The sequence below is a fragment of the Penicillium oxalicum genome, chromosome V (assembly GCF_001723175.1).
Source record: "Penicillium oxalicum strain HP7-1 chromosome V, whole genome shotgun sequence".
In the NCBI taxonomy this organism is placed as follows: Eukaryota; Fungi; Ascomycota; class Eurotiomycetes; order Eurotiales; family Aspergillaceae; genus Penicillium; species Penicillium oxalicum.
In genome coordinates, this window is record NC_064654.1 from 3,168,196 (window position 1) to 3,180,719 (window position 12,524).

General features: G+C 49.6%; 2 protein-coding genes across 2 annotated transcripts; one reads left to right on the top strand and one right to left on the bottom strand.

Annotated features, from left to right (window-relative positions):
• Nucleotides 1-894: 894 nt before the first annotated feature.
• POX_e07116 (uncharacterized protein) lies at nucleotides 895-1,332 on the bottom strand (the record flags this gene model as incomplete). The annotated part of the gene is made up of 1 exon (XM_050115926.1): nucleotides 895-1,332. One exon carries the CDS (start codon nucleotides 1,330-1,332, stop codon nucleotides 895-897), a length of 438 nt encoding a protein of 145 aa, XP_049968386.1.
• Nucleotides 1,333-3,071: 1,739 nt separating this feature from the next.
• POX_e07117 (uncharacterized protein) lies at nucleotides 3,072-3,488 on the top strand (the record flags this gene model as incomplete). Its single annotated transcript, XM_050115927.1, has 1 exon — nucleotides 3,072-3,488. The coding sequence occupies one exon, from the start codon at nucleotides 3,072-3,074 to the stop codon at nucleotides 3,486-3,488; it is 417 nt and encodes a 138-aa protein (XP_049968387.1).
• Nucleotides 3,489-12,524: the final 9,036 nt, after the last annotated feature.

Sequence of the window (12,524 nt, forward strand, 5' to 3'; positions counted from 1 at the left end):
GAAGCCCGGGATACGGTTGCTATGTTGTGTTTGACGCTTGGGCAGGGATCATCTCAGTCGGGTCCAACGATGCCCGAAAGGCAGTTCGTGCGATTTTCTTCGATAAATTCGAGGGAACGCCACGGCATGGTTGTCCATGTTCTTTTTTTATTGGAATTGGCATTTTCAACCCGACTACGCCAGCATCTTGTCCATCGGGAGTTCGGGAGTAGCGTGCAGATGGATCAGGACCAGGAGGAGGTCGGAGTTTCGAGCTGCATCATGATATCCCGAGTGCTGAGAGTAACATGCACATGTCCGATCATGGAAGATCACAGGCGCTGGAGGTACCTCAGTATGTTGCTCGAGCCGTGGGATCATGATCAGCCATCCAGATGTGTCATAGACTTGCGTACAGCGTCATTTGCACCCCGTGTCGTCGGTAGGTCACGAGCAGATCAGGTGACAGACAGCCTGTCACTGGGTTGACCGCATCAGGAATTCAGCGCCCGTTTTCATGACCAAGATACATCCATTCTCTGAGTCCTGCATCTTTTAGCATTTTAACCCTTTGATCTAGAACATGTCTCGAGACGCAAAGGGATGAAAGTCCGGGGTTCCAGCTCCGAGACGATCTCCCCCCCCCCTGGTTGAGAAAGGGGGGCCGGCGCATCGCGCGTGCGCTGCACATGGTCATGTTTCATCATCATAGAAAAGTCCGAATTGGAGAGCTTCGGCGATGGAGTGGGCCCGTCTTTTCCACGCGTTGAATGCCTGTCAGATGAGCGTCAAAGAAGCCATGGAGAATGAATCTTTCGATTCCGTTGCCGCTTCGTCTTGGGGTGCCTCGCACGCTATGCAGTCGAGCACATGGAATCTGGAGCATGGAGGACGGGTATCTGCATCTGTGCCCGACTACGCATGGGATCGATCATCCATCCCCGATTGCCCCCCTAGGATGACGAGTCTCATGCCGACCCAGCAAGTTTTGGAAATAATGATTTCGGGTGGCAATTGCCTAGCGCATCCGTATCTCCAAACATCCCTGAGTGTTTGGTCCGGACGTTGGGAATCCACCCAATCTGGTGGACACCTGCTTGCAGATCGACATGGCTCCCGTGGAGGACCGGTGCGCACAGTATGGCGCGGCTTCTTGCCATGCAGAACGAGTTTTCCACGAGCCTTGCAGGGGGAGGAGAAGATGATCGCATCTGTCCTGGCCCAGGATTCTCTGACAATGACAGAGAGCATATAGTAGCCCAGCCTGGTGTACGTCTTGGGGTCAAGCCCATCTCGATCCCCAAATCCCACTGTGGAATCACGGTTGTAGGCTTTGGAATGGGGCTGATCCATCACCGTCAACTCCGCAACTGAGGCGGCCGGGATCTCGACATGGAAAGGCTGGCGTGGCAGCTTGTTTGAATCACCGGACTGGCTTGCTTTTTTCCTCCCCGGGCGCCTGGGCGCCAAAGTGACGGTTAGGAAGGATTCTGCACAGATGAGGGTTTCGCATTGAGACGAGCGACGAGGTTGGATGGCACAGATGGACGATCCTCATCCTCATGCAGAGACATGAAATACTTACAACACCCCCCTTGACGATCCGATGGGATGCCCAGACAGAATTCACCGGGATTCGAGCCACCTCTCAACACTCGCCATCACTTTCAAACCTCTGCGTGGCCATCCAAAGACGGTGTGTTTCTTTCATCCTTCTGCACGCTTCCGAGTAGACTGTAAGGGTGATAGAGACCGCAGACTGTAGCTAGTCTCGAAAGGGTTGGGCAGGTGCATCCATACATGCTCGTCTACACATCTACATGCTGCGCGCTTTGAGACTGCCCGGTACTGCCAAAATTCTCCAAAATGGTGGATAAGGTTACTGATCACCCGTGAAAACAAATTCATCTTGCTCGTAGACAGTATACCAGGCAGCATCATGTCCACACCACAGATCGATAGGGCTCGCAGTAATGTCGACACCGAGAACGGGGAACGCGCCAGTGTATCTCAATTTCCGACCTCTTGAGACTCGAGATTTGAACTGGAGTTTCCCCTTCACCAGGGTATCACTCTCTCACAGAGCTATCGAGATCGCTTCCTGCGGGATGAAAGATGTGGCGGTGTCCAAAGTCCACTCTTGATCGCCCCAATTCCCACCTGCATGAAGCCAAATTGGGACTTTGTCACCTTCGTCGTTCCGTCCTCCCCCTGCTCTGCAAGGTGACCGAAGAAATGGCGGCTTCGATGAGCTCCTCTTTCTCGGTCAATCTCCATTGGGGGGTGTACCTCTCCTCTCTCTCAATGCACACCAGCCGGGCTTTGATGAGGATCCTCGGAAGGGGATGACCAATGCATTGATTCCACTCCCATCCCCTCCTCCCTCCTCTCCACCTCGACACCTCGACACCTGCACTGCGCGATCCACTCGCTCCAACTGACAGTTGACTCTGGCTTTTCTTTTTCCGAATGAGTGTCCATGTCCGTCGCCGAGAGGTCTTGGGGATGAGTGCAGGTCAGGGCAATCTCGGAAAGTTCACGTCGTAACACAGGAGCAAAGATCCACCACAACAGCTTGTTGGGGCTGGGATCATCTCGGTCACGAGCAGCGACCGAAACCTCGAGTCAGTATCGACTCAGAGTGCTGTGCCGCTGCGGTGTGTATGTGTGTATTGGTACTAGTATCTGTGGCCTACAGAGGACAGACAGACAGAGTATTCTGTGCGCTCGCTGATGTCTGGTCAATTCTCCTTGAGACGCCAGGTCTTTTGCACATCATTGAGATGTGCAATCTATCCAAATTCATCAAGAACACCTTTTCGACGGGTTTCAGCTGGGCGATCTGAAGTGGCCAGTGTCGGAGTTTTTCGTTCTTTCTTTTCTTTTCTACTTTTAAGATAAAAATTCCAGGACGACCTTCATCTGTCCATTGGTGTACTGATCACTGTAGGCACGTCGTGAGGTTTCGTCCCCATTCCTGATACCACCGCAATCCTTCTGGCAGCTGGAGAGCTCTCGTTCTCGGAACTCGGGAGGTTGCCGGACGAGTCCAGTAACTCCGACCAAGGAATTTCCATACTTCATTGTGCCACATGGTCGGTGAAAGTCCAACAGACCCACCATCGGCTGCAAGTCATGCTGCATCGACTGCTGGAAAGCGCCATCTCCGAAGGATTTCTTCTTCACTCACCACGAACGCTGCAGACCGCTTGTTCTGGATGGAAGAGGTACTGGGGTGTTTCCGCCCGACGAACGATTTCTCTTTTTTCATATCGTGTGGAGTCTATCTGGGAATGGAGTCATGTTTTCCAAGCAGCCAAGAGAACTATCCCCCCTCCAAAGACAATTTCGACGCGGTACTTTCCACACGGAGTGCCCCTCTTCTTGCTCCATCTGCAGAAGAACTCCGAAATATTGCCGACTTTTCCCGTACAATTCGTGGAGATGTTGAAGGAAGAATTGGGAGACGAGTCCGAGGATTCGTTGGGAGTTCCACTGGGTCTTTGTAGAGCCATCTGAATGGGTACGGTCTTAGTGCGTCAAGTGATACGGATTCAAATTCCCACCATCTTCCCCATTCTGATTCCAAATTGTTCCACAAGAAACCTCCCTGAAAATTCTTTCTCATTTTCCAGTCGCAGATCATCTGCCACGTGGACAGGAAGCTTTTCTTCCCCACTCATCGGCAGGTCTTTCTCCCCGGAATGAGCCTATAAACTGGCCCATGCCGGACACTAGGTTGTAAATATTGCCTAAACTCTGCAATTGCAGCACTAGTTGAGGTGCCATCGCGAATCAACACCAAAAAGTATCGACATGAGACAATGTCGGAGGTCAGGTATGAATGAGACACCACGGCAGTGGAGCCAGAGGGGGGGGGGGGGGCGGTGTCAATAACCTTGTTTGTTCAAATTCATCTTCTAGAAGAAAAGCAGGCTCCTGCGTTCCGACCAGAGAGCAGATGCCGATCCAAAGAGAAATTGTTTGTAAAGAAGACGCGTAGGTGCGTGATCACCGCTCAATTCTTCGGTTTGTTGAAGTTGCATCACTGGACCCGCCCAAATGCCCCCCCCCCCCCCCCTTCCTCCTTCTCAAAGGTCCGACGAAAGCGGCAGAACGGCTTTAGAATCACCGGCGTATGCTCTAGAAGGGTTTGGAACACAGTCCGTGTGGACGTTTCGGGTTCCTTTACTGGTTTCTTTTGTTTTCTTCCAAGGAGGATTGTGTAGCGTCGTGGGTATAGGGTAAGGCATCTTCCGCCATGGCATGTCATTGGTCCGTCCATCTGGCAATTGACCTTTGTATACTGGGCGGCGCGACCAGAAGAAGGTTGATTCCGATGCCAGTTCCACGCACCAATTGTTGATACAGAGTGCCATACCTGTTGAAGAAATCCCAGGCCTGGATGGTATCGTTTCACCCCCGGCTCCTCTACACGAAACACCATTCGTCCAGGTCTTGTGATGGATCATGATTCAGGGGAAACGATCGTCCAGCCATGTCGGATCTGAACCTTCAACCTGTACTGTACCTAGATACCACTCCAAAAAAAGTCCGGGTCCCGTTCATGATGGGATCATAATTCCGCTGACGGTACCATGGAGATGATTGGAAAGTACAGTATTGGGGAATGGTACTGGATGGAACTCGCATTGTGTAGTGGGAAAGGGAAAAGAAAATTTTTGTTCGAGAGAGCCCCCACGCGCCCATTTTTAGGTTCATCTGCTTAAATTGGTAAGTATGCACCGTACTATCTTTGCTTAAACCTTGGTAGTGTCGAACTGCCATTTAGCCTCACTCAATTTTGTGCCATTATAAATTCTGCCTCCTTGGAAGATCCCCACGTCTCTGTGTCGCTGTCTGCCATGGACATTACTCAGTACATACATCACCTTTCGGGTCTTGTTTTTCAGTCATAATGGCGTATCGGAACAGTTGACCGCTTATGACCACGCTAGTCAGCCTGTACCGCAGAGAATGTCCAAAGAGAAAAGCCTTGCATCCAACGGAAACTGCACATCGAGCAGCCACAACCATAGAAAGACTTCGAACCCAATTCCCGCCCCCCCCCCCCCCTTTTTTTTTAGATAGTGAAAAGCGCATCGCCCTATGGTCCGAACTCCGCAAAGTCCAGGTTAGGAAACCAAAAAGAAAGAACAATCACCCTTTTTGGTCCATACGTGGATCCATAGGAGGAAAGATTATGAAACATGAGCCTGGAGCACTGGAAGACCTCGGAACAATAGTCTTTGTGGGTGGCTTTTTAGATTTCCAGAATCCTTCTAGAAGGCTTCTAGCGTCCAGCTCCGCCACGCGGACTTCGCCGTGCATACAGCCCATACAACATTCCCCTCTGGCGGTCCGAACTCTCGGCCGGCTGTGTCTAATTCAGGATAATTTGCCGGCGACAAAAAGTGTACCGTTCATGACATGATGTCAAGCTTTCAAAAAAGACATGGTTCCCACCGTCGGAGAATAACTCTCGTCGGCAGATAGAACCCTTATTCAAAATGGAAAACGGAAAGAAAAGAAAGGAGTAAAAATTTTCCATCAAGGTCTTTTGATTGAATCTCTCTCTCTCTCGGTGACCGGAGGAGGAGGGGAAAAAATTTTTATGGTTCGAGGCCGGTTGGTAGCAAACTCGGGACAAAGTTGTGAGGAACAAGTGCAAGCATGGCCGCGATGATTGACACGTATACATCCAGTAACTCGCTCAGGGACGTAATGCGTGGGTGTCAATCATCGACTTGATGACGTTTCAATTGCAGGCGAATGGTCTGCCGGATAATGTGGAATTTTGACGTTTGACCATGTATGCACATTGAATTAAGTTTCAACTAACGCATATCATCAAAGACCCTAGATGAGCTTCATGTGGAAGAAGCTACACTATATGACATATGGAGCGTCGTGGGGGCCGCATTCACACTGGTCAGAGAGATCTTTACACTTTGCAGCGTCTCAAGTCGATGACGTGATGCATTCCGATCGGGTGACTGTCACTTCCGAAATCGAGTCTGTTTGCCTTGTTTGGATAAAGAAGGGTTTAATACATACATGTGTAATTATGCATGTACAGATCAGCGTAAAGGATCACGGTATGTAAGACTGAGGCTGACCACGTGGCTGCGAAGGGGGGACTTTGGCCTGCCAAAGTTGCAGCGCAGTCAGGCGGTGTCTCCAATCGCCATGATTTCAGTGGCTGTATCGAACAGAGCACGTATGTATCGTATCGGCGGCTCGAGGAGTACGCTGCCTCGTATCGCTCCTTCGCGTTCTCCAATTACCCCCCTCCACGTGAGACAAGACTCTTGGTCTTCAGTATATTACCGGTAGAGCCGAACTATGGATGCATGCGATGCATGAAACCTATTCCAGTCAAGTTCAAAACTCTATTACGCTGTGAACTGCCTCTTCCGAGTCCTTGCGCCCTAGGCTACGAACCATTCTCCGGACCAGCCCCCAGATCAGCTCGGCCTCACCTTGCTTCCCCGGGACAAAGGATCGATAGGAGTCTTGGCTCCAGACCCCTGGCTCAATCGGATCGACACTTTGACGCATCATCTGTGAGGATGGGCACATCCATTCTCTCCAGCTAGGGAATGACAGGGTGTCTGAGGTGTAAGTAGTTGCAGGGGCTAACATCGATCCGAGCTTGGAACGCATCTTCAGCCAAGTGTGCCTGGCTGAGACTATCACCAAGAGTTTGCCTCTAGACCTGGTCCCCCCCCTCCCCGGGTTTGGGGTTTGGGGCCAAAAGGATGAGGCTCAAGCGCGATGCATGACTCATGAATACGAAGTTGCTCTCTTTTAGGCAAGTTTGACGCATGGATTCCAATCAGCTTCCCATATTGGAAGGAAAGCTGCGCTCTTCTGTTATTGTTGTGAATGAGCGAGGCTTAGTCAGATTGAACGCGTAAGTTAGGTTTAAAGTTGCAATCCACACATCCATAGCCAACAAGCAACAGGTTTTTTTTTTTTCAAGCGCAAAAGCAAAGCCCCTATCGGTTCATATCTACGCGTGTGTTACCGGTCTCCAGATTTTTAAACTCTTGATGCAAAGGTTAGGCGTCCAGGCTGACCACGTGGGAACGACTCCACATGAGGGGCTCGGCATCTCACACATGGCCTCTATCACTGCAGCCCTCTCCAGTCGAGACGAGCTGTGAGCCAACGAGCTTGACAGAGCCAGCACATGGCGCCCCACGAATAGGACTCGGTCTGGATTCAAGGATCATGCTCGGTACTTTTGAGCTCTTCACGATACCTGTCTGGCTGTTGGCCAGATAACCCTCAACATGGGACAGCCAAGAGTATACCGTATCAACAACGAAAACTAAACTTGTGCCCGTGCTCCTGCGCGAGTCTGTATTTCCCTTTTCTTAAAATCGAGCTCCAGCGAGTCTTATCGCCCTACTGTGCATGTGTGGGTAATTCACGATCCGAGCTATTTTGCCAAGACGCGGCCTGTATCTCTATTGCACCGCCTGGACTGAAAGTGATTTAAGTCTCTAGCCATGTTTTCCAAGAGACGGCTTTTCTTTGGAATGTGGACGAACAGGAGGAGGTTCACCAAGAGTAGCACACGCTCGGCTTCATGCGGGTCAAAGAAAAGGAAATACTAAGAGGTTCTTGATGTTTTTTCTGGAACCGGCTGAGGTTTGACCTCAAAGGTCTTTGCGAAATACCGACCTTTCAGGTCGTAATTTGGCAAATTATCCGATGATACAGCCCAGCCCGTTACAATTAGGTACTATCCACCCTGTACAGATCACGGTCTTGTCACGAAATGTATGACAATATCCCCCGGAGCCACTGATCTGTCCGGCCCAGTCCCTTGTGCTTATCAACTTGAATGCTCTTGAGCCCTGGTCTAGGCTGAGAGATCTTCAAAATAAACTCAATCAATGTCTCCATCTGCAAGGTAAGCTCATATAGATTAGGCTGCGACTAAAATATGTGTATCGATGCGCTCATGGCTCAAGCGCGGACTGGTCAATTCGTCGAATCGAAAATTTGAGATACCGTTCGGCTAGTAGTTATTGCTATTGGTCTTTCTTCGTTGGTCTACTTTGCACCATGAAAAATGAGATAAAAAGACATGTACTACTACCTAGAGAGCATGCTCGTCTTTCATTTTCCAACTCTGCTACCGTATGAATGGCGGCTTCCGCATTGCCTCCAGGTTCATTGCAGTCCAGACTCGACCTGCAGAGTTACCAGGGATTTGAAAACCGATGAACAAGGTATGAAACTCGGGTCACTTGGCTTTGAAACACAGTACAATGCACCAGAACTGCCATGCTTTCAATTGCAAACACTTGTGCCCCAACGCCTCGTATCGCTTGAACAAATCACCGGTCCAACTACGGACTTTCATGAACTGAAAGTGAAACATGAACCAATTCTCCAGGGTTTGAGATTGTCCCATTCCGGGCATTTGGAAACTTTCTAGATTGGACGATCAAGGGTCTCGAGTCATCTCTTGACGTGAGGAAATATGCCAAATGATGACAATGATCTCTTGTATATCTGATCAACATCAGGAATCGGGGACCCGAACCCAGGGGTAACCTAAACCGCATCTCAATTCACACCATGATTCATAGAAGAGAAGCAGTATGGAGCATTCAATTCCAATGGACGTAGTATATTTGACTTTATTTTGAATTGCTCGGTGCATGCGCAGACGGTGCATTCAGTATATCTTAATCCACAGCCATGCCCCATGAACTTCATCCTACTCTCCCGAAGAACGACTGGATTGTAAAAGACAACTTTTCCAAAGGCAGGTTACAATTAGCACAAGCTTTCTAGTCTTTAGCCCTACACCTAATCCATGCTTAGTGTCCGGTCGGATTGACAGAAGGGGAAGATCATCCAAATTGATTCACCTCGGAATTAGACGGCTACTGTTCGATGCACGTCTACACTGCATGCGGTGATCAGGAACAAAGCACGCCTCCCATGTAAATTTAGCACAAGAAAATGCCAAGTACTCGCCGAAGCCGAGACATGTGCCATAGGCTTGCTAGTCGCAGTTGAGTCTAAAATGGGAGCGCACCCGGTCGCTCAAGGGGTAACCATAGAGGAGATTGACCATCGGAGCATCGTCCATACCGGTGACGCACTTCATCTTTAGCGTTTCCCGATCGCGCTTCACTGAATTAGCAACAAAGACGTTCGATTCGAGAATAGGCTCCTTACGATCGGTTCCCTTTTAGGTCCTGTGATCGAGTTCCTTGTGTATCTTTATTTGTTAGCCTCCAAGTCGCCGACGCCCCGTCTAGTGTACAATTACACAACTCCATTGACTGTGTTTGAGTCCTTCACGCTGTGCATGTAACAATCTGTCATTGTATCCGATCCCGCCCTCGCGCGGTACTCAGGATTTGGAGTGCCGATCGTGTTCGTATTTGCCCTTGTAAATGCAAGATTGGGGGGAACCATGCATTTGTTTTTGATTCTACGTCCTTTATCGCGACCATGTGCTTTCAAGCCTAATTAGCGAAACGGCGACGGCCGGTGGGGAATCGTTCATGCTCTGTTCCAGCGTGCCGTGCCGCTCCGCAATACATAGCAGAATAGATCAGTCCAACAGAGAGAAAAAGGCGGCGCAAAGAAATACATACACACGAAAGCCGTCGACATTCAAATCAAGTAAAGGCATGTGCTCAGAGCTCTTGAACTCGTCCGTCATGACTATTTGACTTGTTTTCGAAGTTGCTGCTAGCATCCATGATGCTTCGATCGTCGCTCATCAAGCAAGATATGTAGGATGCGATCGGTGGGTACGTCGGAGTCATCTGCCGCTCAGTAAGTCGGCCGCTGGTGATGTTCGGCAACAGTCGATGAATTGAAGTACAAAAGTGCTCTGTATTGTTATTGCATACAAGTGACAACTTTCTATACAGATGGTCCATGATCGTAAAGTGCCTATCTGAGTACAGGCCCAAGCAGGTCAGTAATGAAAACACCAAGCGAGTCGATACTGGAGAAAATCAGACGTGTACTGTATGTACCTGGTATCTCGAGCAGGGCAACGATTGAAGCCCAGACCAGAAACCATATCCACCAACCCAGGACTAGAATGGGTGACGGGTCGTCAAGATCTGGGGCCTTTGCTGAACCCCTATCCCCCGTGCGATGTATGCTCGCATGACCATCTTATTGAGTAATGTCTTGAAATCTCTGTAGGTGCCCATGGACCAGACTCTTGGCATTAGCCTTGTTGAGGGATAATGCCATATGCTGACGCTGACGAGCAAAGTGCTAATGGTTTGATCCCGCTGAGACTGTGAAACAGCCGCCCGATGACTCTACAGTTCACGACTACAAGGACACCCAATGTCATCACATCAAAGGGCGGCTTACTGAGCTGGTGAGCTGTTTCGGGTACGTTACTTCTTCGGGCCAAAAGGCCTTGGGCTGGATCACGACCACGACTCAGGTCTCTCGGGGCTTACTTTGCCAAGCATGATCAAATCCGATACGGTGGAGATGGCGCGCTTCTGAATCTGACCTGTATGGTGTCACGGGATTTGTAATCGTGTTGTTTCTTCTCCCGAAACAGCAACCAAACGGTGAGACGAAGACACCTCTGGGAGAATTGAGCACTGAGCAGCAGTGTAGTGCGTCGTGGCGCGAGCAATTCATACGGCAACATTTCTTTGTATCCATCAGACCAATGGCACACAGGCTTGGGAGCTGAGGCAAGCGCTTAGCTTACGGTCCTCTGTCTCCACGTGGGCACACGTGGACCACATGGACTCGCGGAAAGAAGCCTGGAAAGACTGTCGAAGGGTATGTTTGGATCCTCTCCCTCCACCGCCATTGGAGGGCAGGAGCCTGTTTCAAGCCCGAAACACTAGTGGCTGTGACAAGCGAGAGAGCAGACCGAAATAGGAAAAGCCTGAATTCATCCAAGAAAAGAAAAAGCCCATTCAGTGCCTACTGGAACTGAGTGAAAAGAATGGCAGATGGAAGCAAAAAGAGTGGTGGCTGTTCAGACTCCACCCCGATCAGGATTTTGGCGAAATGGCCCGCGAAACGTGTCATGTGCTCCTTTTGCGCTCTAACCCCCACCCCACCCTCAGCCTCAGGCTTTCCATTCAGGTTCTTTCGCGGAGTTAACTCAATCCATGATGATCGGACCGCTATGGTCTTATTGAATGGTAGCCGATAGGGTTTGATCGGTGGCGGTCAAGAGACACCAGACCAGGAAAGTCACCCGTCTGCTTCTGAGACTGCAAAAATACGAGGTTCAAAACCCACTGAATTCTGATGAAAAAAAGGTTGTCGTCTAAGAGCAACAACAGTCCAAGGGCAGATGCAATCCAGGGTCTGTAAGAGTTTGGACTCATCATCTTTGAGTGTGACTGGAGCGACTTGAGCCACATTCATTGATCCTCAAGTCTATCAATTCATCCTCGGACTAATGCTTATTCTTGGACATTGTGATGGGTCTCTCGGGGAATAGTCATCAAGGTGGAAAGTGGGCGGTGAAGAGAAAGAAAAGAAATTTCCACGTGGAGGAGCGTGAGAGTTCGGTTGAACCTCTGCATCCCCAAATCTCCAACAGATAGTGGATCTTTCAGAAACACGCCTGTGTACGGTAAGTGTACAGTGCCCCAAGGTGGAGAAGGTCGGGCTGTCCCCAAAGAAAAAAAATTATTTGTACAGCATTAAGCGGCCTCACACCCTTGGACCTGGATGTCGAGCCAAATGACTAGAGCATTGCAGGCTGATAGACTCTCCAGAGGTATCGTAGTGAGGTGATACCACTGCCATTAATTTGCTGTCACATCATACTGTAGTTGCCTGTAATTAACATGGGTGCTGAAAGAGAATAGGATAGGTCATGTCTCCAGGTCAGGTTAGACTGGGTTGGAAGCATGGTGGTGCCTCAATGCGAAGTTGCATGATCTTCACAGCTGAGGGGATCTTCCCAGCTACCCAAAGGTTGTCCCACGGTGAAACATACAAAATGTGATGCATACTGACTATACTCTTAGGTTCTGCATCGGTACATCCATCTATAGCATGAACGACTTTGCAATGCTGAAGCTTGAAGGCACACTTTCGAGAAAAGGCTGGATGATAACAGCGTTGGAGTAGACTTTTCTGCCGCGTTTGACACTGTACATTAAACACAAGTAATACAGCCCTGTATGTATACTGAGTTTATCTTACAGATATGATGGAAAATACGGTAACCCTTGTTATTCCGAGAATCGCCGTTGATTCCATATACGATACACGTGTCACGTGTGTGGTACATTGTTCAGACCAAATGCTCGTCCTTACATCAAGGATGCCAGGAGCTCTAGAACGTTATATACATATTCTTATCCACTCGAGCCCTGGTCCAGCGCATCCTTGGGATATATACTCTCAAAAGGAAAGCAACATTCTGTTCATCATCTCATCTCTCTGCCCTCAACAATCTCTCTTGTTGGGTCGGGAACGTTACTGTCAGCCGTCTATTACTGAAGACCTCGCCTGAGACAAGATGAATTTCGAGGTAATGAGTTCATTGACTTTGA